The sequence below is a fragment of the Cupressus sempervirens genome, chromosome 4 (assembly GCF_028749045.1).
Source record: "Cupressus sempervirens isolate cs-2001-9-10 chromosome 4, ASM2874904v1, whole genome shotgun sequence".
NCBI lineage: Eukaryota > Viridiplantae > Streptophyta > Pinopsida > Cupressales > Cupressaceae > Cupressus > Cupressus sempervirens.
The window spans coordinates 10,535,420-10,562,653 of NC_143121.1; the positions used below are offsets into that span (position 1 = coordinate 10,535,420).

General features: G+C 35.8%; 1 protein-coding gene across 1 annotated transcript in view; it reads right to left on the minus strand.

The window, feature by feature from the left end:
* The window catches only part of LOC149559686 (pentatricopeptide repeat-containing protein At2g03380, mitochondrial-like), a 59,806-nt gene extending 33,380 nt beyond the window's left edge, over window positions 1-26,426 (minus strand). Inside the window, exons 1-9 of the mRNA XM_089827461.1 lie at window positions 23,970-26,426; window positions 23,726-23,844; window positions 21,258-21,326; window positions 20,948-21,086; window positions 20,808-20,834; window positions 20,179-20,280; window positions 19,993-20,078; window positions 17,258-17,356; window positions 13,342-13,639 (exon numbers count right to left, since the gene is read on the minus strand). Coding sequence (XP_089683587.1) covers window positions 13,342-13,639; window positions 17,258-17,356; window positions 19,993-20,078; window positions 20,179-20,280; window positions 20,808-20,834; window positions 20,948-21,086; window positions 21,258-21,326; window positions 23,726-23,844; window positions 23,970-26,426 — 3,396 coding nt within the window. The remainder of the gene's footprint in view (window positions 1-13,341; window positions 13,640-17,257; window positions 17,357-19,992; window positions 20,079-20,178; window positions 20,281-20,807; window positions 20,835-20,947; window positions 21,087-21,257; window positions 21,327-23,725; window positions 23,845-23,969) is intronic.
* Window positions 26,427-27,234: the final 808 nt, after the last annotated feature.

A 27,234-nucleotide genomic window follows, 5' to 3' on the forward strand; every position in this document is an offset into this window, starting at 1 on the left:
GCAAGACACAAATATGAGAATGATGAGAACTGGATAAAGTAGCTACCAAACTAACTAATAGTGCGCCATTTCCTCTGGGCTGAACCTCCTCTCTGGGAATCCTTGGAGTTCCCTGCAAATCCTCATCATAAATGCATCATTAACCTTGACATATTCTGCATAACTATTCAACAATTCTAAACATGGATAGAACTCATAGCTTTTCACATCATCAAGAAAGTTCTCTATTCGAGGAAGGGCTGGCCATAATTGTAGAGAAGCTAGCATATAAATTAAGAAAGAAGACATGTAAAAGGTGTTGCAAAATTTTGTGGTGCTAAGGGCTCTTGACAGATGCTCACTTACCTCATGGGCCAAATTAACATACTGTGTATCCGAACAGATAATTTGTACCAAAAAGAAATATTGTTCAACAAAATTAAGTGCTTCTACCTACCCTTTCAATCTATGCAAGAGAACCAGAATATATATGATCTTGGGCTTGAGATCAGTGCCGAATAAAGTTTTAGGAACCTTACTCTTGGCACCCCGCAGCTTTTGAAACTAGGATCTCATAATTTCTTTTCTCCACACCATTTTCTTCAAGGAGAACTCAGACATTGCTCCTCCTACTATCAACTCAGAGAACTCTTCTTGTTTTGGAACTCAGAGGCAATTTACTACAATTTTCCTATCAATAGAGATTAAAACTGTATGATCAAGCAGCAGAATTTGTCTAGTATCCGGATTGTAGTGGTTTATGCATTCAACAATCAACTCGGGAGCTTGAAATGCCACTAGAAACCCAATTTCCTCTACTAGCCCACTCCCTCAAAGCTTCTCAGTTATAGGATGAATTGGCTCCGACCTCAGCCTCTTTTGAAAATCTTGCATGTCATAGAAACAGAGCGAGGTGTCTATGAAACCCTACAATGTAGACTTGATTCCATTTTGCCCATCGAACCTAGCGAATCTAATTTTCATTCTATCAGAGTATAAGATAAATTGAAAATTCTTATTTGGATTAGGCACAAGGAATTGAATTTTCAACATAAGAGATTTGAAAATGTTGAACAATTTTAACAGCATAACAATTCAAGAAAAAGTGGTGATTTGTAAAACCAATATGTTTCCCTCTATATAGGAATTCCAATCCATCTGTTAATTTTCAGGATCTGTGCTACATGAATGAATTAAAGGATAAATCTGTTAGATTAGTAAATGCGGGAGTTTCTAACAGACATTTCCATATCTTTTCACTATTTTTGTTGGCCTAACGGTAACTTCTCTTTATTTCATTCTTACCTTCCTATTTTTCACCTAGTTCCAGAGAATTAAGAATGGAGTACTCTGTAAGGAAATATTTGCCCAGCCAGATTCTACTCGCTACACTTTTCCAACTGTGACTAACTTGTTTCCATTATCATCTTAAGGTGTCTTATGTGTAATTTGTGAACCTAGTTTTTTTTTAAAGTTGATTTCTCTGTGAATGTAGAAAATCGCCCTCATGGGTTGAAAACATGTCGAGGAGATGGCGATCTTCAGTTTTTTGCTTTAGCTTTATTTTCCTTCTAACTCTTGAGTTAACCTTTTCTCTAGATTTGGAAAATCACAAAAGGATTGCGTAAGTCGAAAGGGGGCCCACTTCTCTTCTTTCCTTCACAATTGCTTCCAGTGGAAAGCGAACTTCATGGGTCGCAAACCCATCGAAGAGAAGTCATTTTCAGGTTTTTTTCTTAAATTGATTTCGAGCATCATGATGAATCCCAAGTGTTTCTCAAAGTACAATACTCCAATAAAAACAAAGATCTTTCATGAAACAACTTGTTATCTTCTTATTTTGATCCACGATCTTCATTTGTTAACCACTATAGGAAATCGCCTTCATGGATTGAAAACTTGTTGAGGAGAAGGCCATATCCAATTTTCCACAACTGTCATTCTATCATGGAAAAAAGTAAGACAAGTAGTGAACATTTCCAAGTTTGTGAACAACTTCATGAAATGCGAGAATTTCCATCGAATTCGGTACTAAGCTACCCACATGACATAAAGGATAAAGCCCACCTGGCCATGAAATATGAGAGAAGGAAAAGATGGGAAATCTGATGGAGAATCTCTTCACCTAAGAGGAAAAGACTAGACCTAGACATACCTAGACCAAACTAAAACAAACTTCTCCGCTTTTGCAAAATGGATACAAGGTCAAAAGTGGGGCAACAATAAGGTACTAAACACTTAATCTTTTCTAAGGAGTCACTTATAATAGTTAAGTTAAATTTTAATTTTTTTTTTTTGTTTTAATATAATATTCTCTAATGATATCTCTTAGATAACCATTTTACAATTGAAAAATGTAATAAATATATAAATATATTATATTATATTTTTTGATGAATAGTCATTATATAAATATATTATATTATATATTTTTTATGCATAGTCATTTTCTATTAATAAATAATATACTTAGTTACAATTCACAAAAAAGGGGTTGGGGATACAAGATCACCCCACGAAAGTTCACATGGCCACAGCCAAAATCAACAACTATTCATCAAGAAAAACTTATAAGAAACAACCCTCAAGTTGTGAAAGCAGTACCAGCCTAGGGTGGTGGTTCATCCCAATCATTAAATCCTCAATTATCCCTAGGATTGGCAAGCAAGCTGCAAATAGTCCAACCATCAATAGCATCATTAGGGGTCTGGCTTCATCCTTGTTATCAATTTGGTGAACGGCATAAAAAATCTAGTGTTCTAATTCATTTTTGACTTGCATCTTTAATTTTTAGTGTTTTAGTTATTTATCTTCACTTGAATTGAATAGGGGTCTAAGCCTATTAAAGAAACAAGTCAGAGTGATGGAAGAGGCCAATGAATGGAGAATTTTTTTTTTTAAAATCTCAGGACAGAATTTTCGAATGTGGAAGATGCTATAGACTTCTTCATTCAAAGAGACCTTTCAATCTTGAAAGGCAAATCCAAGAAATTGGATAAAAAGTAAGAGAACCCATCATTATTTCTTTATCCATTAATATTGAAAGATTGAATTTAATTTTGCAATGTCAAACATTGTGAAAGATTGTGGAGATAAATTGTCTGATTTGTATAAAAATATTTTACGCTTCAATCAAGATTTTCCTCACATATATAATTTGAAGATAAACTGGGAGGCAATACGTCCTGTCGTTTAAATGAATTCAATACATTAATCAATCAATTGGTGTTCTTCTATATTCTCTATTTTCTATCTGTTTTAATCTTGCATCTTTAATTCAAATTTTATTAATTGTTTATCGGCACTTTGAAATCAACAGTCCTAAACATTCTTATTTTTTATTTTCTTAATTGTTGATCTGCACTTTGAATTCAACATTATCCCACTGATCCAAAAGTCCAGGAGAAAGAAATTTCTGCTAGAATTAGCAACTACCCAAAAGTTTCAAAGTTTCAAAGTAAGAATCTGAAACACATTTCTTATAAGAGCCCAATTTATTTGGAACACCAGATCCCACAAATATTATTTACATATGATTTTAGGGGATAAAATGCTTAAGAATAAGTTTTCATTACTCACGGATTCACAAGAATGGGAACTTTTATCTCCTTTTGGATCCCACAAAAGGATTGTAAAACTTAATAAACAAATTGTGAACACACAACAAAGATACAAGTTTTAATATGGCTCACCAATTTGGCTACATCCACCAGAAAGAAGAGCATAAATTGTTATCCATTCATTGCAGCTTGCATACATAGGACTTTGTTCTCATATTTACACAACAGTCTTCAACAGAAGACAAAAAAGTCAGTCAAGAAGTGAACAGTCAGGGAAGAAGAAATAAATAGTTGGACTTCACATCAAACAATCTCTCACTTGACATTCAACTCATGTTGCTACTTCACATCTGGACAAACTCCCACTTAAACTCTACTTTTGCTTACCACCTATAGTAGTCAATTGCTAGGAGACAGTCATCATAGCTGGAATAACAACCACAACTAGTTGCCAATCACATCCTACTAACCATACAATATCAGTAGATTTATGATGAAATATCCAGTTTATACAACCAACTCACGATGTAAGAAATACTATCTTCCAATAAAACACACCAAAAAACTATTGATATGCAAAAGACTAGAAGCCCAATATAGAGCAACCCACATGTTGTGTAGGCAATCTCAACCAAAAGTTGACTCAATCTACTGTTTTGAGCTTCTCACACCATCACCCCAAAATTTTTGGGGACCCCCTTTTTTTTCTAATCACTTTGGCAAATTTTTGGATTGTCCAACATTTTTTTGAGAATTTTGAGCCTTGGATGCCTTTAGGGCAAGTGGGAGAGACACACCCAGTTTCGCTTGATTTTCCAAAGCAACCAATTTCATCCTTAGGCTAGACAAAATTTAACCGGCAACGCTTGGCAGGATAAAATTGTAAATTTGTACTTAGACATTTTCTTTTGAAAATCCAAATATAACTGTGTAAATTTGAATAATTTTCAAAAAGAAAATTTTGTTAGACTTGAGTTTTGGAAAATCTTAAATATTTTTCCATTGGTGAAAACTTTAATTTTGTAGAAATGAAGCCAAATTGCAAAATCGATTTTAGACTCTAGAGGCTATTTTATTTTTGTCAAAAAAAAATTTAATGGCATAGCAAAATTGATTTGGATAATAAATTGCAAAAATTGTCTTTAATAGATTAAAATTGCCTTGAAAACTTTTTGCTTTTAATGAAATTGGTAATTTAATATTGAAAAACGGCTTTTGGTTAGCCAAAATCCAATTTTAATGACGTATTAATTATTAAATCCTCATTAAATGAAAATATTTAACGCCCCAAGGCACTATTTAATTCCTTTTGCAATTTGGAACTAATTGACAATTTTAAAAGACAATCTTCATTTTGGAAAAATTATATTTTAGCTAAGTATTAAATTGTGGGCCATAATTTTGAATTAATTTTTGTTTTTTTTCCCCTCCAGGTCCAAGTCGGCCAGCTGGGAAGACATGTGGAGTTGGGTATAAGAGGAGATCCTTCCCCCTTTCTCCCTCATTCCTCATTCATTATTTTCCATGCTTGGGCGAGTTTTCTTGTGAAGAGCGGATTTGGTGTTTGGCGAATTTGTTTCAAGGAAAATTTTCTTCTTTTTGGGTGAGTTTCTTCTTGGAGTAGCTCTCCATTATTGGGCGATTTTCCTTGCAAGTACAGATTTTTCTCCATTTTTGGCAATTTTTTCTTGAGGACAGATTTCTCTTCCATTGGCGATTTCTTCCTTGGGCAGATTTGGCCCTTGCTTTTGGGCAATTTTTTATTGGAGGGCAGATTTTTTATGGTGTTGGCAATGTTTTGCAAATTCTAATTTTTTGCAATGAGCTGCAATTTTTGCCCTAGGTTGGACAATTTTATTTGAAGAAGAGATACATGATAAAAAATTTATTTGCAAGAGATTTGAAATTCTCAAGGTCTGATCTTGAATCCAAAGAGTCAAGGTCCAACTATTAGTAGAGGTGACTTTTAATCATTTAGAATTGAAAGGGGTCCTTAAGATGACATCCTTCTTTAGTTCTAGTCTAAGGATTGTCTTCCTTGGTTCTACTTGTCTATCGTCCACCTCTTTATGATCTTGTAATAGGGCGATGAGATGAAGGATGTTAGTACAAGCATGAATCCTAAAGGGACAAACACTAAGAAAGACAAAGAGGATACGATGTCCAAAACAACTTTCTTCTCGAAAATGAGGCAAATAACCAATACCAATGTCGGTACAATAGACATGATATAGCTAAAGGTAACTTCAAATCATTTAGACTTGAAAGGGGTCCTTAAGTTGACTTCCTTCTTTCGTTCTAGTCTAAGGATTGTCTCCTTTGGTTCTTCTTGCATTCATCGTCCACCACTTTACCATTCCGTAATAGGGCGATGAGTTGGTAGATGTTAGTGCAAGCAAAAACTCTAAAAGGAACAAACACTAAGAAAGACAAAGAGGATATGATGCCCAAAACAACTTTTTTCTCAAAAATGAGGCGAATAACTGATACCTATGTCGATACAGTAGATATGCTACAAATAAAGGAAAAACTAAAGGAATGACAACCTCTCTTGGCAAAGAAGATATAGAAGATGGTGGTACATCATAGCCCAAGCGTCGACACTTCTATTTTAACCATGATGAGCGATGTTGGGGCTACACTTGATTTTGAAGACATCAGAGAAGAGAATATCAATGAGACGGATCTTAGATCGAGATTGGATGAGCTAGGAAAGGTTTCTATCAAAAGGAAACATCTAAATACAATTTCCTCCCTAAATGCTTTTATTGGATTTGCGAAAGAATATGAGGACCATGGAAAGATACTACAAGTAGCAAGCAGCATGGTGAAATCAACGGAACTCAGGACGAAGCACACACCTTGTCCTCCCATGGAAGAAGTCAATGAAAGGCTAGCTAGGTCCATTGCCTTAGCTAAAAAAATGAAAGAAAAAAAGAGAGTTATATTAAAAGATCATTTGATGTAAGCCCAAGTGGCAATTTCTCTTTCTTCTAGACTAAGACAAGAGTCTAATTCTGATTGGCCACCATTTTGGTGCCTTGTCATTGGTTGCCACTTTTTGCACTTTTTTCATTGGTCCATTGATGAGGTGGCATCTTCTCATTGGCCAATGGGGTGGCAACCCCAATTAGGGTTTTTAGGATCCAATCTGGATCGTTGATCTTGTTTTGATCTCCACCATTCATTGTATTTTTGGCCCCTATATAAGGCCATTTGCTCTCATTTATAAAGGGAGTTATGTTGGAGAATTGTTGCCAAGATACTATCAAAATTGCTCTCTATTCATTGTTGTGACTTGCATGGTGGATATACATGATCATTTTGGTGTATTGCATGTTTCTTCTCATCGCTCAAATTAAGGTAGGATTTTATTTTATGTTGCTAGAGTAGAAGTAGATGGCTAATTGTATGGTGATGTTGGTAAATGTTTGATAGGGATCAATACTAGACCACTAGCATCCTAGCAGCTGGTTGGGAAGCCTTGTGTGGTAAACTAGTTTATTTTCCTTTGAATCATTGCATCTATGGAGGTAGGGCTGCTGGTTAGCCTTCATTAGATTCGATCCCCGTCCATTTGCTAACCTTCCATTCATAGGAGTACGAGAAGAATAGTGAGTAGCTAGGTAGTCGACGTTTAGAGAAGTAACGTAGAGAAGTAAGTCAAGTATCAGAACACACCCATTCACCCTCCACCACCATCGCTTTCCCACCAACATCATCATTGGCAGACACATCCTCCATCATCACCACCATCAACATTATCTGCCACCCGCATATTTCGCAAACCCATTACCATCACCATCATTCCACCAAAGTCCAAGTCATCCTTGAATGAACAACGTAAGGCCACCTACGCAATTGCCAGCAAATCACATCGATAAACTGAGCAAGTATCAACAAGAGTAAGGAACATTGGAGTTATTCTCATATCCCATGAGCAATAACTTTTCAAGAGAGGAATTGTATATTTGATACTTCGTATCAAATATTCAATTACTAATATGTTATGTAAGTGATACAAAACTCACATCAACATCTAGCAATCAACACATCGAAGGTGGTTGACTAACAAAAAAAAATATTGTTATTAAAAAAAATAAAGTTCAACCACAATAGATGACCTAAAAAATATCCCTTGGAAGGGACACCCATGCAATGCATAACTCACCCTTCTACCATCACCACCAAGTGCTCATCTATGTAAAGTATGATCTCCCTTACCTCCCCATTAGAGAGCATTTATGACACCCAAAAACCATGGATGATAGCCCCTATAAACAAGAAGATCAACTCAAAAAAGAATTAAAAAACTAAGAACAAGTTCAACCATCTTCTGAACTCAAACATACAAGGAGATAAATCTTCTGACTAGACCAAGAGTGAGGAGTGAAAATGCTCCTCTAGAATATACCAAGTCACAATGACTATTCTCCAAAAACAATCTCCTCTAGTTCCACAATGACCTCACGTCCATCCACAATTGTAGTCTCCTCAATCTTCATGCTAAAATCTCCAAAGAGAATTTTTCTCAAAATATGTTCTCTAAAGCCACGAGAACCCAAGCCTCCTAGTTTTCACTAGCACCTTCATAGTCAATCTGTCAATGTACTCGATACCAAAAGCACTAACAAGACTCATTTTCGAAACTCCCACACACGCCTCCATTACCTAGGAGCACAACATGACAACTTGATCTCCACAAATCAAAACCTCATATTCCAGAGAGCATAACCTATCAAGAGAACTTGTTGCGATATTGCTATGAGGATTTAACTGTGTGATTTTGAGTCAAGCGCGCTCAGGCTAGAGTAGTAATGGGATGGGTGACCTCCTGGGAAGTCCCAGTGCTTCACCACTATGAGCATCACCTAGATCCAATGAGTTCCAAGTGTTCCATTTATTCTCATGAAAGATGGATTCATGTTGAATCACTACTCATGAAATATGGGTCAATGAGTTTGACTCAAAATCACACTGTTAAATCCTGAAAGAAATATCACAATTTGACTTGATGTAGAAATTATCTCCTACTTACCAATTGATGAGCTTAAGGGGCTTTCTAATGAAAGGTTGATAAGGCACAACACTTGGTGAAGGTTTTGCAAATGGGGTTGCAAGCTTTGGGTTTAACCATGGAGGAAACTCCATATTTAAGCGTGCTCAGGTTAGAGTAGTACTAGGATGGGTGACCTCCTGGGAAGTCCCATGTAACGCCCCGCCAAGGGATCCAAAAGAATTAACCTAAAGTTTCACTAAGTTTGCTACACATTTTTTTTAAAAGTAAGAATGTATAACATACACATCAAACACATAGTAGTGGAAGCAATAACATGTAATCATCGATAACCATACATAGCAAGTTACATTTCTTAAGGATCCCAAGACGTTGAGTCACGTTTAAATTTAATTAATTCTAAGTCCAACAATTATCACATACATATGAAAGAATAATCAGAAGTCCCATGTCCATATAATACATTTGTTCCGAATGCCTCTTGGCAAATTAATTCGGAATGCTCAATCATCCACTGTACAAGTCACAGGGTATGAAAGGCTTAAAAGAATATACATATGTAAAGATAAAGATACAACATCCTCAAATCCCTGATACAAAGTACAGTAAAAATATATGAAACTATTCACTATATATGATACATCCATACATCCATAATGATAAAACATCTATCCTAAAATCTAACTATCCATCATAATAATCCAAGAACATAGTGAAGGTAAATGTCGATCACGAACACTCCAGCCACGGTGACCACGGAACGGATCTCAATGGTAAGAGTAAAAAGCACTACCACCTGACCATGTGGAACCTAAATGGTCCACTCCCACCGCACTGAGGAGATAGTCTCAAGTCCCAAACAAGGTATCAAAACACAAAACACAAGTACTCTCTAAGTCTGGGAAATCCTAAAAGTATGCTAACTCAAGGGTTCCTAAAAAGATCGACATCTAAATCCCAGAGGTACCACAAGACACGTAAGAAACCTAATATGCAAGCGGGAAAGTGTCATCACAAAAGTCACGTAGAAGTTACCCGAGAAATCCCTTAGGAATCCCGGGTCCCTACTGATCCCTGCGTCCACTAGTATCCTCTCGTACTGACAAGGCATACTATGGAATGCAAGGTCGTAACCAAGCATTCTCTCTACCCCATCCTAGTCTGTACTAGCACTCAAGGCATGGGAGAGAACATACAATTATCTTGTTAGGTTCATTTTCCCTTATTCAGTGTAAATGTTTTCACTTATTAAAACAACTTACAATGGGCTACTCCAGGCAGCCTCTTAGGGCCCCGATCCCCATTGCAAGCCACTTCCCGACACTACACATAGATAACCTACCCTAGGCTCATGAAATCATAAATCAAAGAATCATAATAAAACCACCTCAGTCCTATACAAGCAACTGAAAACACATCATAAAAGATAAGCCAAAAAATTACATCAGTTCTTCATGAGCAACAGATAATATCAAATAATAATCATATGATCACGACAGTTCTCTATCAGCAATTGAAGGCATCAATGATAAATCACAAAATCCAATGGTTCTCCAATGAGAAACCAGAAAGTATCTCAATAGTAAATTATAATACTGATCGAAGACTCCAAAATGGTCAAGTCAAAACATGACATCATCAAGAACATAACAAACACTTCAGTCCTCTCAAGCGACCGAAAAGCAATCCAAGTATAACTGATCGAGACTCAAAAATGGTTATCAAATATAACTGATCGAGACTCAAAAATGGTTAAGTCAGGTATCTCAAATACATACATCTCAGCTTCACACAAGGAAACTGAAAAGCAATAACAAATAGTAAACACAATCATGTCATAGAGAACTTCATCACATTACCATGGTCGGCTTAAGAAAGATCGAGACCAAATCATCGTGACATCACATTCACAACCCCGAGCCTCTGGTAACAACCTAAACTGGTTAATACTAGAACAACCCCAAAATACAGAGAACACAAAGAAAACATCAAAGTCTCAGAGATTGGATTTGAAAGTATATTATTGAGTTAAGGTAAGGTTTATGTTTCAGTTTAATGTCGAATTCAAGTAACTAAGTTTTCACAACTACCCCTTACGATTAACCCATTTCTATAATAACTTCCATTAAGTCAATAATCCGAATCTACAATTTAATCAAATAATATTCATTATTAATTAACTTTAATTAAACTAAATTTTAATTAAATTAATCAAAAATTACTTGTTCTAATTACTTATTTTAATCCATTCACTAATCGTTAATTTATTAATATTTAACAAAAATTATTAATAAATTTATATTTTATAAAAAAACTATGTTAAATACATTAATATTTAATTATTAAATATTAATAAAGATTAAAATATTATTAATTAAAAAAAATATATATAAATTTATTAATTAAAATTTTAAATAATAATAAAAATTTTATAAATAAAAAAAATTATGAAAAAACGAAATTAAAACATAATATATTATTTTCATACGTTTTAAGCCCGTCGGCTTCAAGACCACCTACGGTCTGCCGCAGTCCTGCGGTCGTAGGGCCTATGGCGGCAGGTACCCTGTACCTATCGTCATAGTACCTACGACGCAGGTACTGTCGGCTCTACCGATAGTGGGGGTGGGTACGGGGTAATTCCCTCCCCCCCACTATAATATATATATATATAATTTATTTTATAAATTAAGTTTTTTTACTACTTTATTTTTTTTTTAATACAATTTGTTTATAATAAAAAATTTATTGATAAACCAATTAATTAAAGATATATATATATATAGTTATAAAGATATTAAAATAATTTCTTATATATATATATATATATATATATATATATATATATATATATATATATATATAAATATATGTATTGAAAAATTGATTCCTTCTTAATATTGATATAGAAAATATAGTCAACCATCCGAACTTCTAATTTAGAATTTCAGTCTTAGATTCAACCCTTTCCGTTTAAATCTTATGTATACAGAGGTTTATTGACAAGCATCTGATAAATCCCAATATTGTAATGTTTAAACATTCATCATAAAGAATTCAGATTTACAAACCCCAGACACGAAGAAGACAGGAAAGGATAATTGCATATTTTAATCGATAATCAAAAAACACAAGACCCTACCTGATGTTGATGCTATTATGCAATCCCCAGGAACTGTAAGAGAATTTGCTCCTCTCAATAACCTTCCTCTGGAAAACTTTCTTGGTATCAGCCTTCTGAAATTCGCTTCCAAAAATTGTCTCCCAAAAATTTCTGTCCAAATTCGTGTCCCAAATCATGTCCCTCAAAAATGAACCCCCAAAGTTGTGACAAGCAAATTCTCCTCAAATCGGAGCACTAATTGTCCGTTCACCCAAGAAGACTCATTGCATAACTCAGTTAACTCCCAAATTAACCTTTCTTATCTTTTCTTTTAATTTGCATTCATCTTTTATGCACATTAAGTTGATTTATTAAATAACTTTATTTAATATTCCACTTGACTTCTATTTTAAATTAATTTATTACTTTAATCTCATGTGCACTTCATGAAATTAAAATAACATTATTAATTTCTATTATTTAATCTTTTAATTTAATTCTCATATTTAAACTCATGCTTAGATCATGCGATCTAGAATTCTTAATAATTTAATATCTTTCAACTTTTAAATTTATTTTAGAACTTAATTGATAACATATTTAATTAATTTAAATAATAATAATATTTAGCATTTATTTAAAAATGAACTCCAAATATATTATTATTAAATTAAATAAATATTATACTGTTCTAAATTTATCTTTGAACTTTTATCTCTAAATTTAATTCTTTTATTTAATTAATTTCTCAATTAATTAAATATTAAAGACATCATATTAATTCTCCATTAAATTAAATCATTAATTAATCTTTTAATTAGACTTAATTAATAGAAAACACATCAAGGACTCATATAACAACATACGAAAACCCATCATAGAAAAACACATACTAAATCAAACAAAAAGGGTTATAATCACGAAATTACATCCTTTAATGCATTCAGAGGGTACTTAACTCAGATACTTGTCCTAATTATCAATTAGGACAATTGGCTAAAGGGTTTAGGATTTGGACTTAAGAGTTTATCTCCCCTCTCTTACCATTGAGACAATGCGATAGGGTACGCTCATCCTGGCAATTCAGGGAAGTCGATACCCGGTACCTGCAACCTGCATAAAATTCACGCATGTACAAACACAATATTCTAAGCTAAACAGACAATGGCAGGAAGTGGTGCATCGTGTAGATCCCGAGTAGCAGCTGACTACGACTCCCTTCCTTAACCACATCAGAAACACCATACATAAATAAAACAAACACACACACCATACACATGCAGTATGGGGTAAGTATCCATAAGAAGCACATGGAATAATAAACCATCTAACTAATCATCATCGATAACTGAAAATATTGAATAATCATCATACATGCATGAAATATAGAGTACCAAGTAATCTCATCATATAATAAACTGAGTGTAAATCAACATCTGATAATCTCTAAAATAATAATACTAATCATCAAACATTAATTGGCCTAAAAGAGTTTGGCAATGATATCAGAAATGCAACTTAGGGGTAAGTATTACATCCACGCCCCCTAGACTTAGGCTTACTCTTGGAAGCCTACAACAAAGAAAAGCTAAGGACTCACTGTGCGGGTCCCATTGGACCCTTCCCCCCCGTAGGAGGATAAGACTCCACTGAGTACACTCTCTGGGCTCTATCCATGCCACCAACTGTAGGTTCTGAAGCTGCGGGTCTCTGGCCTGAGAACTGTGGTTTCCCTTGAGGGTGACAAGATGACTTGTGTCCGCGTTGTCCACATGAGAAGCACTCTCCATTGAAGCTCCTCTGAACTCTAGGTGCACTAGACTGCTGGAAACTACCCCACTAGGATAAGAATGAACACTCTGAGATGGTTGGTCATACTGGATGTGCTTGTTGCGCTGAGCGTTATGATAGTTCCTAGTATTGGAACCACCGCCACCACTCTGTGCTGGAGGATAAGTACCTTCCTGCCGTTGATTACCCCTAGAAGGAGGTTTCCTATTGCCACCTGCTCCCTGACCACCCTTCGATCCTGATGCTGAAGGTGCTCCTACAAAACCCCCATGTCCTAAGTTCACACTCTGTTCTACAAGGATGGCTCGATGTACCACATCCTTGAGGGTTTTAGGTTCAAACACCTTAACACCCCTAATTAAACGGTTGTTCAAACCTCTAATGAAATATTGTGCCAACTGTGTTGAGTTGTCACTGAATCCTGAAAAAGGCATGAGCTCATAGAACTTGCGCTCATACTCTACAACGGTCATAGTGAACTGTCTCAGGTTATGGAACTCATCTGCTCTATGTTGCTTCCATTCCTCTGGTAGGAATCGCTCATGAAAACTCTCCAAGAAAATCTCCCAAGTGACACTACCCATATTAATGCCCAACTTCTTTTCCTCGATTGTCCACCAAGTGGCCCCAAAGAACTCTAGGTTGGTGATAGCAAACCTCGCTTTGACATTACTGTCAAAGTCCTGCATAGCAAAAATCCTGTCAAGAGCAATAAGCCACTGCTCAGCTACATATCCAGAACCCTGCCCATTAAAGGGCTTGACCTTGGACCTCTGAAGGTCCTTCATCTGTGAAGATACAATGGATCTATGTCGATCCCTTAGAGGGCTCATAGACCTAGGTCTATGCTCATGTCCTGCCCGATGTGCTCTATCCTGATCATGAACAGGAGGTAGGCGATCAATGATGGTTCGCATCTTGCCTCATGTCAACCTCCTCCGAGTCAGCATGCTCCTCTCTATGGTTCTCTTCCTGATGCTCACTGACATGCTCTTCCCTATTCTCTTCCTGAATGGGGCTCTCGTGGATAGACTCATGAACACTAATACCTCTGCCTCGTCCACGACCTCTGCCACGGCCAAGGCTACGGCCTCTAATGGAAGATCTCGTCCCAGATACCATCCTACAATAATATCCAAGACACAAGATGCTAAAATAACCATGAAACATACTACTGAAACACATAGATAAAAGACACATGTTTTGCAAACAAGATAGTTTCAATTTTCAGTTTACCTATATTTTTAGTTTAAGTATAATTTCAGTTTTGAAGTCTAAGTGTTGAAGTAAAATATATATATATATATATATATATATATATATATATATATATATATATATATATATATATATATATATATATATATATAACTAATAGTTTACATAATGTTTCAGTTCAACTAGTTTCAAGTTTCAGTTTAAGGTTTGCATTTTTGTTCAACTAGTTAACACTAGTGGCGTTCCAATATACCCAGAGCTCCCAATGTAGAAACTCGGGCTCTGATACCAGATGTAACGCCCTGCCAAGGGATCCAAAAGAATTAACCTAAAGTTTCACTAAGTTTGCTACACTTTTTTTTTTAAAGTAAGAATGTATAACATACACATCAAACACATAGTAGTGGAAGCAATAACATGTAATCATCGATAACCATACATAGCAAGTTACATTTCTTAAGGATCCCAAGACGTTGAGTCACGTTTAAATTTAATTAATTCTAAGTCTAACAATTATCACATACATATGAAAGAATAATCAGAAGTCCCATGTCCATATAATACATTTGTTCCGAATGCCTCTTGGCAAATTAATTCGGAATGCTCAATCATCCACTGTACAAGTCATAGGGTATGAAAGGCTTAAAAGAATATACATATGTAAAGATAAAGATACAACATCCTCAAATCCCTGATACAAAGTACAGTAAAAATATATGAAACTATTCACTATATATGATACATCCATACATCCATAATGATAAAACATCTATCCTAAAATCTAACTATCCATCATAATAATCCAAGAACATAGTGAAGGTAAATGCCAATCACGAACACTCCAGCCACGGTGACCACGGAACGGATCTCAATGGTAAGAGTAAAAAGCACTACCACCCGACCACGTGGAACCTAAATGATCTACTCCCACCGCGCTGAGGAGATAGTCTCAAGTCCCAAACAAGGTATCAAAACACAAAACACAAGTACTCTCTAAGTCTGGGAAATCCTAAAAGTATGCTAACTCAAGGGTTCCTAAAAAGATCGACATCTAAATCCCAGAGGTACCACAAGACACGTAGGAAACCTAATATGCAATTAGGAAAGTGTCATCACAAAAGTCACGTAGAAGTTACCCGAGCAATCCCTTAGGAATCTCGGGTCCCTACTGATCCCTGCGGCCACTAGTATCCTCTCGTACTGACAAGGCATACTATGGAATGCAAGGTCGTAACCAAGCGTTCTCTCTACCCCATCCTAGTCTGTACTAGCACTCAAGGCATGGGAGAGAACATACAATTATCTTGTTAGGTTCATTTTCCCTTATTTAGTGTAAATGTTTTCACTTATTAAAACAACTTACAATGGGTTACTCCAGGCAGCCTCTTAGGGCCCCGATCCCCATTGCAAGCCACTTCCCGACACTACACATAGATAACCTACCCTAGGCTCATGAAATCATAAATCAAAGAATCATAATAAAACCACCTCAGTCCTATACAAGCAACTGAAAAAATATCATAAAAGATAAGCCACAAAATTACATCAGTTCTTCATGAGCAACAGATAATATCAAATAATAATCATATGATCACGACAGTTCTCTATCAGCAACTGAAGGCATCAATGATAAATCACAAAATCCAATGGTTCTCCAATGAGCAACCAGAAAGTATCTCAATAGTAAATTACAATACTGATCGAAGACTCCAAAATGGTCAAGTCAAAACATGACATCATCAAGAACATAACAAACACTTCAGTCCTCTCAAGCGACCGAAAAGCAATCCAAGTATAACTGATCGAGACTCAAAAATGGTTATCAAATATAACTGATCGAGACTCAAAAATGGTTAAGTTAGGTATCTCAAATACATACATCTCAGCTTCACACAAGGAAACTGAAAAGCAATAACAAATAGTAAACACAATCATGTCATAGAGCACTTCATCACATTACCATGGTCGGCTTAAGAAAGATCGAGACCAAATCATCATGACATCACATTCACAACCCCGAGCCTCTGGGAACAACCTAAACTGGTTAATACTAGAACAACCCCAAAATACAGAGAACACAAAGAAAACATCAAAGTCTTAGAGATTGGATTTGAAAGTATATTATTGAGTTAAGGTAAGGTTTATGTTTCAGTTTAATGTCGAATTCAAGTAACTAAGTTTTCACAACTACCCCATACGATTAACCCATTTCTATAATAACTTCCATTAAGTCAATAATCCGAATCTACAATTTAATCAAATAATATTCATTATTAATTAACTTTAATTAAACTAAATTTTAATTAAATTAATCAAAAATTACTTGTTCTAATTACTTATTTTAATCCATTCACTAATCGTTAATTTATTAATATTTAACCAAAATTATTAATAAATTAATATTTTAAAAAAAAACTATGTTAAATACATTAATATTTAATTATTAAATATTAATAAAGATTAAAATATTATTAATTAAAAAAAATATATAAAAATTTATTAATTAAAATTTTAAATAATAATAAAAAATTTATAAATAAAAAAAATTATGAAAAAACGAAATTAAAACATAATATATTATTTTCATACGTTTTAAGCCCGTTGGCTTCAAGACCACCTGCGGTCCGCCGCAGTCCTGCGGTCGCAGGGCCTACGGCGGCAGGTACCCTATACCTGTCGTCGCAGTACCTGCGACACAGGTACTGTCGGCTCTGCCGACAGTGGGGGTGGGTACGGGGTAATTCCCTCCCCCCACTATAATATATATATATAATTTATTTTATAAATTATGTTTTTTTATTACTTTATTTTTTTTTAATACAATTTGTTTATAATAAAATTTTTATTGATAAACCAATTAATTAAAGATATATATATATATATATATATATATATATATATATATATATATATATATATATATATATTTATTTATTTATTTATTTATTTATTTATTTATAAAGATATTAAACTAATTTCTTTGATATATATGTATTGAAAAATTGATTCTTTCTTAATATTGATATAGAAAATATAGTCAACCATCCAAACTTCTAATTTAGAATTTTAGTCTTAGATTCAACCCTTCCCGTTTAAATCTTATGTATACAGAGGTTTATTGACAAGCATCTGATAAATCCCAATATTGTAATGTTTAAACATTCATCATAAAGAATTCAGATTTACAAACCGCAGACACGAAGAAGACAGGAAAGGATAATTGTGTATTTTAATCGATAATAAAAAAACACAAGACCCTACCTGATCCTGATGCTATTATGCAATCTCCAGGAACTGTAAGAGAATTCGCTCCTCTCAATAACCTTCCTCTGGAAAACTTTTTTTGTATCAGCCTTCTAAAATTCGCTTCCAAAAATTGTCTCCCAAAAATTTCCGTCCAAATTCGTGTCCCAAATCGTGTCCCTCAAAAATGAACCCCCAAAGTTGTGATAAGAAAATTCTCCTCAAATCGGGGCACTAATTGTCCGTTCACCCGAGAAGACTCATTGCATAACTCAGTTAACTCTCGAATTAACCTTTCTTATCTTTTCTTTTAATTTGCATTCATCTTTTATGCACATTAAGTTGATTTATTAAATAACTTTATTTAATATTCCACTTGACTTCTATTTTAAATTAATTTATTACTTTAATCTCATGTGCACTTCATGAAATTAAAATAACATTATTAATTTCTATTATTTAATCTTTTAATTTAATTCTCATATTTAAACTCATGCTTAGATCATGCAATCTAGAATTCTTAATAATTTAATATCTTTCAACTTTTAAATTTATTTTAGAACTTAATTGATAACATATTTAATTAATTTAAATAATAATAATATTTAGCATTTATTTAAAAATGAACTCCAAATATATTATTATTAAATTAAATAAATATTATATTGTTCTAAATTTATCTTTGAACTTTTATCTCTAAATTTAATTCTTTTATTTAATTAATTTCTCAATTAATTAAATATTAAAGACATCATATTAATTCTCCATTAAATTAAATTAGTAATTAATCTTTTAATTAGACTTAATTAATAGAAAACACATCAAGGACTCATATAACAACATACGAAAACCCATCATAGGAAAACACATACTAAATCAAACAAAAAGGGTTATAATCACGAAATTACATTCTTTGATGCATTCAGAGGGTACTTAACTCAGATACTTGTCCTAATTATCAATTAGGACAATTGGCTAAAGGGTTTAGGATTTGGACTTAAGAGTTTATCTCCCCTCTCTTACCATTGAGACAATGCGATAGGGTACGCTCAAATTCAGGGAAGTCGATACCCGGTACCTGCAACCTGCATAAAATTCACGCATGTACAAATACAATATTCTAAGCTAAACAGACAATGGCAGGAAGTGGTGCATCGTGTAGATCCCGACTAGCAGGTGACTACGACTCCCTTCCTTAACCACATCAGAAACACTATACATAAATAAAACAAACACGCACACCATACACATGCAGTATGGGGTAAGTATCCATAAGAAGCACATGGAATAATAAACCATCTAACTAATCATCATCGATAACTGAAAATATTGAATAATCATCATACATGCATGAAATATAGAGTACCAAGTAATCTCATCATATAATAAACTGAGTGTAAATCAACATCTGATAATCTCTAAAATAATAATACTAATCATCAAACATAAATTGGCCTAAAATAGTTTGGCAATGATATCAGAAATGCAACTTAGGGGCAGGCACTACATCCCAATGCTTCACCCCTGTGAGCATCACCTAGATCCAATGAGTTCAAAGTGTTCCATTTATTCTCATGAGAGATGGATTCATGTTGAATCACTATCATGAAATATGGATCAATGAGTTTCAAAATCACACAGTTAAATCCTGATAGCAATATCACAATTTGACTTGCTGTGGAAATTATCTCCTACTTATCAAGAGAACTTGTCTCATACCAACACTCTAATTTAGAATCAAGAGACAACCATAGCACAATAACAAACATCTCCATTTACATGGAGGGACCCATGTCATGACAAAAACTGAAGCTTTAATTGCTCCATAATCTGCAAAAGAGGGCCAAAACCAACAGCTCCCAATAAACTTTGAGGATCTCTTTATGTTCGAACACTTCCTTCCTCTGTTACATATATCTCCTATTTCCCTAGCTCTCTTTCTGGTTATTCTCCACCACAAGTCTATCCTTCATAATCTCATATGAATACAAAACACTATCGCCAAACCTAATTTCAACATATTTGACGTATGCACAACACCTAATGAGGTATTGTAGGACATCTTCCTGAGAGTTGATTACCTCAAACAACTGCTCTGTTGTGGCTTGATCCACTGTCCGCCTAGCCCCCAGGCTTGTCCTGACCTGCTATTTTTCATTGGAGAGGGCTACAAACTCATTGCCCCATGCACCAGAACTAACTCCAACAATCTTCGATTTCCATTGGAATCTCCTTATCCCAATCTTCGGGCTTGGTTGGATCACTACCACACAGAATTTCAAGGATGCACTCACAACATCAGTTGGAGGAGTGCACTTAAACTCGATAGCAGCTTCCCTTGCTACAAGTGAAACTAGAAGAGGACCCTTCTGACACAAAAGCATAACTAGAGAATAGAAAATACTCCCCTCTTGTACTACTTGTTCAGATGCCCAAATCCTAGCCTCTCTACTGCCTCAACCTTCCTCTGCAACAACTCCAGCAAAAACTTAATTTCCCCAGCCTCTCTTGCCTGAATGTTCCTCCAATGGACCTTGCATAGGCTTCCTATTCTTGCATCTTGTCTACGGTAAATCCTTGAGAAGATGAAATGCAAAATTAATGTTTTAACTACCATGGTGCCTAATCGAATCCCCCTCTGGTCCAACTAAGAGTAATGGGCGATATGTAATCCATGTGAAAGTTGGTGTTTATACGCATTCTTGTGTCAAAAGATAATATCATCCTTATTGGCGATAGGAAGCACTTTAAAGTCTGGAGGATCACTCAAGTCCATTCCAACTTTCAATAATTGGACTTGTTATTAGAAGAATTACGCCCATTTATGAGCCCATTCACTTCCAATTTCATTTGTGATTCTATTATGTCAGAATTTATGGGATTCAAAACCACAAACTGCTGAAATCATTGAGGGGTTTCGAACCTGCCAGCAGACAAACGGAAAGTCTCTAGCTCTGAACTTTGGTAGTTTCATGCTCATGCACTGGGCCTCCTCTCTTCGTTGTAGAGAGAGCTTTCACAGAGAGAAAAATTAACAGAAAGAGCACTTATTCTTCGTCCCTTCTTTTCAACAGGCTTCTTCTCTGCTTTGGCACAACTGTCATCTGTGCTGCACTTTTCTGACCTCAAAGGCTCTGAATATTCACTTTTAGTTCCTCCAAATCGAAAGCCAAGTCTTCACAGATGTGAATGACAGAAAAAACACCGTATTCAATCAATCAAGCAGGCTAGGAAGAGGACGCATGTCCTTAATCACCTAGCTTGCGAATTCCTCTGAGTTTATCTTTTTTATTCATTTTCAAAAGAAATCAAACTTTTATTCTGTCGTACTTCAAGCTGCTCACACTTTTGCTCCGTGCCCTTATTTTCCAACAAACTTCTTCTCTGCGTCTGCTCTCTTAGATCAAACACTGCTCTGATACAATAACAATTAGCAGACAAATTGGAAACACACAACAAAGACACAAGTATTAATGTGGTTCACCAATTCGGCTATGTCCACCAGAAAGCAAAGCATAAATAGTTATTCAGTCATTGCAGCTTGCACACATAGGGCCTTGACCTCAAATTTATACAATACTTTTCAAGGAAAGACGAAGAGTCAAACAAGAAATGAGCAATTAGGAAAGAAGAAATGAACATCCAACAGCACACACACAAGCATATGAGCCCAATCATTTGTGTATCTCGATGGTTTCCCCCTACGCATGTGATGCAACGCATCCACGTGGGCAGAAGAAATAAAAAATTAGAACTCCCTTTCTTTTGTCATAACAATTGAATAACCACGTTACAAGAATATTCTAAAATTAATAAGCAAGTAATACTGCTGATTAGTAACACATGGAAGAGGGTGGAGAGTTTTGTTGCAGGTTACCTTTTAAAAGGTGGGGAGCCGAGGAAGGGAGGCTGTGTAGTAACTGTGGAGAGCTGTTAATTTCCTTTTCTGGGGTTGTGGCTGTGTGTAGACAGAGAGGATTTGGAAAAGAAGGTTTTAAGAATAAGAATTCTAATGAGTTTGCTTGTATACATTGATGTTTAAATTTATTTAATTACTATTGTACATCAGATTGCAGGTGTGTTCAGGTGTTGCTAAGGCGTTAATTTCAGCTATTGCATTAGTGGTATTAGAGCTAGAAGATTGTATTAGAGCTAGAAGATTCTGAGTGTGCAAACAAATTAACGAGAGGGAGGCAGTTTGTACCATGATAAAACTTGTGTGGTGAAAATGTATGCAAGAGGAGCTCCATGTGGTTGGGTAGAGCTGGAGTCCAAAGTGGAGAAAGAAATCCTCCAAATTTGTCCAAACTGATGACTTTAGAGCGACAAGTAGGCAGGTTGGCCATAATAAGAAGTCAGAAGAGGGTTTTTTCGTAGGAGAGCACTTGTAAGTGAAGATGTTGAGACTAAAAAAACTTCAGAAGAAGAAGAAAATGCTGAAGCTGAAGCAGAAAGAACAAATCTAAACAATCCCCTTGTTCAAGCATTGATGAGGATCAGGAAAAAGAAAGGTGGAAGTTGCCTTCTACAGTAGGAAACTTGATCCAGAATAATTAATAGATTGGATACATGATATGGAAGGGTATTTCAAATTTGAAGAAATAGAGGATCCAGACAAAGTGAGGTTTGCTAAAAACAAAGGGACATGTTAAAATCTGGTGGAAGGGGGTACACATTGGAAAAGAAAGAAAAGGAGAAAGCAAGTTTTGCAAATGGGAGAGAATGGTGAAAATGATGAAGAGACAGTTTATTCCTATTCATTATGAATTGGATTTGTTAAAGAAAATTCAAAGCCTAAAACAAGGAAGTAAGATAGATGGAGGAAATTCACGAAGTTCTAATCAGAACAGGCCATTCAGAAGCAGGCAAGGAGAAAATAGCTCATTACATCAATGGGTTAAGACCAAGCATTCAAGAAGAGTTGGATGCAATAAGAATTTATATGATGGAGGATGCATTATTTGCTCTAGAATTTGAAGAAAAGATGAAGACTGTACACAAAAGAGAAGAGGCCAAGATGAAAAGAAAGAGGGGAAGTCATATGGAGATTGGGATGAAGACTCATCTGAAAAGTCAGAAGAATGAAGACTATGGTAGCAATAAACATTGAAGCAATGATGATTCATACTTCTGTGAACAAGAATCCAGAGGAAGAAGACAAGATAGGATTTGGGAAAGTTCTTGAGTTTTCTAAAGTCTGAGATGAGACCATAAAATCAGTTTTGTATTAAGAAGCCAATCTTTGGTCACTGTTTTGTAAATCGAAATAAGCATCAATAAGAATTCCAATGAGTTGATGTTAATGTTGATGTTTGAATTTATTTAATTGGTGTTGTAAAAGAGACTGCTTGTGTGTTTGAAGCGCATTGCACGTGTTTGCTAAGGGGATAACTCAGCTGTTGCATCAGCATGCTTAATGACCACTGACATAACTCAACCCGTCTATATGCCCAGATGTATGAGAAACCCAAAATCTTATCTGTCCAAGTTGTCCGAATTCCTGTTCTATGATGGCAATACACTCTCTTGATGTGTTTCTAGCAAGGTTCACACTGTATAACAAAACAGTGCTGAGGGATGAAATGTATCTTGTTGAAATACGAATGGCTGTGGTCAATTTTTCACAAGCCAAGTTTTAAACAAGATGAATGACAATATGTATACTTTCCTCCAAATTTTCAGCGCTCATTAACAATAACCCCCACAAGAACGTCCATCTCAAAAATGATGAAACCATTTTGAATCGCTCACAATAGTTTTTGGTCCAGCAATGGTTAAGATGAGCTTTGTCACAGCCTGGCAGTCACCACATACAAGAACTTTCTTGGTTGATATATGGACATTCCAGCAGGCATTTCAATAAGACCATAAGCAACAACAAGCCTCTCACCATGAAGGGAATCAATATTCTCCTTCTGCCCATCGTCCGCATCCTGCAAAATTGAATTCATGTCATGTGAGTAACTCAATTGAATCATCTGCCCAGTCAACACCCCCATAATCTATATATTTTATCTGCTTGTGGTTATAAACTGTCATCTGCAAGAAACATATGTACATCATCCTTGACCGGAATCCAGCTGCATCCTGGTTGTCTTAATAACCCTTTATCTTTAATTAATTTTCTAACATGCGCTGCATCATCCCACATTCCAGCTTGTACATACATGTTTGCCAATAATACATGTGTTCCTGCACATTGTGGTTCCAGATAAAGAAGGCATTCTGCTGCATGTTTTGCCAGTTTGAAATTCCAATGGATTATGCAAGCGTTTAAGAATGCTCCCCATACAACAGCATCAGGCTCCAATGGCATTTTATTGATGAAGTCCTCTGCTTGATCTAGCCATCCAGCACGCCCAAGAAGGTCAACGATGCAGGCATAATGCTCTATCGTCGGAGTAATGTGATAATCCCGGCTCATGGACTCGAAGTAGTTAAGACCTTCCTCAACGAGACCTGCATGACTACATGCGGAGAGAATACCTACAAAGGTTATATGGTCTGGCTTTGGACCTTTCTGTGACATTTCCTCAAAGAGTTTAAGAGCTTGGATGCCTTGCCCATTTTGTGCATAGCCACAAATCATCGTTGTCCACGAGATCAAGTTTTGTTCAGACATTTGGTTGAATGCTTGGCGCGCATCGTCTAGGTTTCCACATCTAGCATACATCTCAACAATGGCACTTCCTACGCATATGGCTGACTCAAATCCCAATTTCATAATATGAGCATGAATTTTTTTCCCCTGACCTAGGCTCGGCATGCCGGTACATGCCCTGAAAACGCAAGTAAAAACAAACTGATCTGGTTTTATCCCAGCCCGTAACATTTGGTAAAAGCATCTCAAAGCCTCCTCCCAATTCCCACAATGTACCTCTTCTGCAGTCATTACACTCCATGAAACAAGATTTCGTTCTGACTCTGGCATTTTATCAAATGTCAGGCGAGCATGCTTTATGCTTACGCACTTGGAATACATGCTAACAAGAGCATTACCCACAGCAGAATGAATCTCCAATCCGAATTTCACAGCTTGAGCATGGATCTCCTTCCCTTGCCGCTCATATCCAAGGATAGCACAAACCCACAGTGCACTTGCAAAAGTCAGCTCATCTCGCTCAATGCACATCCCTTGCATTTCAGAAAAAAGTTTCAGTGCCTCTTCACAGTGTCCATCCTGCAAATATCTAGCAATTATTGCACTCCAGGAAGTCACATCTGGCTTGTGGGTATTATCAAACACTAGCCGTGCATATTGTAGACGTCCACATTTGATATACATTGTAACTAGAGCAGTCCTGACAGAGAAATTTTGATCAAATCCACTTCGAATGAGGAACCCATGCAGCTGCTTGCCATGTTCCAGTGCCCCTGGATTTATGCATGCCCGCAGAACACTAACAAAAACTAGCTCATCTGGCCTTACCCCAACCCCTTGCATTCGATGAAAAAGCATCAAAGCTTCATTATTGCAGCCTTCCTGAGCATAACCACAAATCATACTAGTATACGACACCAGATTCCGATCAGGTTGTCTTTCAAACAATTGAAATGCATCCTCTAAGCATCCACATTTAGCATACATATTAACAAGAGAATTAACAACACACACGAAAGACTCAACACCAATTTTAACCGCAAAACTATGAACCTGCTTCCCAGAATGCATTGCTTCTGAACAAGCACTGAAAACGCGGGCAAGAATAAACTCGTCTGGCCTCACATCGTCCCTTAGCATCTGGTAAAACAGTCTCAAGGCTTCTTTGCCACCATAACCTGCAATCATTGTAGTCCATGAAACGACATTACGTTCAGGCATTTTATCAAACACGTGCCGTGCATCAGCCAACTCACTGCATTTAACGTACATGTCAACAAGAGCACTTCCAACATAAACATCCTCTTCCAGCCCAATTTTAGTTAACAGACTATGAGCTTGTTTGCCTTCCTCCAGTCTGCCTATGATACCGCAAGCTCTGAAAACACTGGTAAAAACATAAGCATCCAGATCAATGCCAACCCAATGCATTTGGCCAAATATTTGTAAAGCGCTCTTTCCTTGATCCTGTTGCACATAACCTACAATCAGAGAGGTCCAAGCAGCAACATTTCGTTCAGACATTTCGTTAAACACTTGGCACGCATCCTTCATACAACCGCATTTTGAATACAAATTTATTAGTTTATTAGCTAGAACCCTTTCTCTATTGAATCTATATTTTAAAACCTGGGTATGAATTTTCGTCCCATCATCCAGGGATTTGGAATCACTGCAATTCTTCAGAGCACACGCCAAGTAACTGCGACACACCCCAAAATCTGCATCCTCAATTACATTTCTTTTACTGAAGTGTTGTGCATTAGTAGTTTTCTGTTGCTTTTCAGTCGTGGATACGCTAGCACTAAAAGCGCTTCTGTTATTCCGATGTCGGAAAAAAAAAAATTGCTGTCGACTTTCCGTAGTGAATCGTTGAAGCGTCATTGAAACCCATGTTAAAGCAGGAATACCCATTGAAAGTACGAAGCGTGTTTCATGGTGTAACTTACACAGTGGGTTTCTGAAGCTGCGTTCAACCGGAAATTTAACAATATTACAGGTTATGTTGAAGCTTCTGGGTGAGATTGTGTGAGATTTTTATTGGCATTCACGTTTGGGATCACACTCAATAATCCATCATCAGATGAGATTGTGTGAGATTTTTATTGGCATTCACGTCTGGAATCACACTCAATAATCCATCATCAGATGATAGTGAGAGAGCTAAGAATGTAGGATAAACAATTAAAATCTTCTTGTCAGCAGTATACTACTGATTCACATGGGATCTTTTCAGACTAATTCATAGTTTTACTCCTTACAAAATGTCGGCTATTTTGTTTTCAGTTTGGCCAGGACTATCAGTTTGGCCAAGACTACAGAGAATACATGTCACGAATAACAAACGTTAAAATTTTACAGGGAACATAGCCGTTCAGTTCATACCACTCTTTAAGTAGTTTGTGTTAATTTGTCTTTGTATATTTGAAAAAAATTAGGTAAAATAAATTATGTGGTACTTAAATTTAAAAAAAAAAAAAAAAAAAAAGATTTATATTAGCTATATATTCTACAATCTTTAATATTTTTCTTTAATTGTGTTTGCTGATAGGTTTTGTGGATGATCTTTATTAAAACAAAATCATATACTTTGTAAATAGTCAGATAAATGACACGTGAATAACGGTATTAGGTTGGAAGCGGATGGGTAGCGATTATGTTGTTCTTAACATGGGCACATGTTCTAGTCATTAATTTGATGCAATTTATTTTGTGTTTTCTG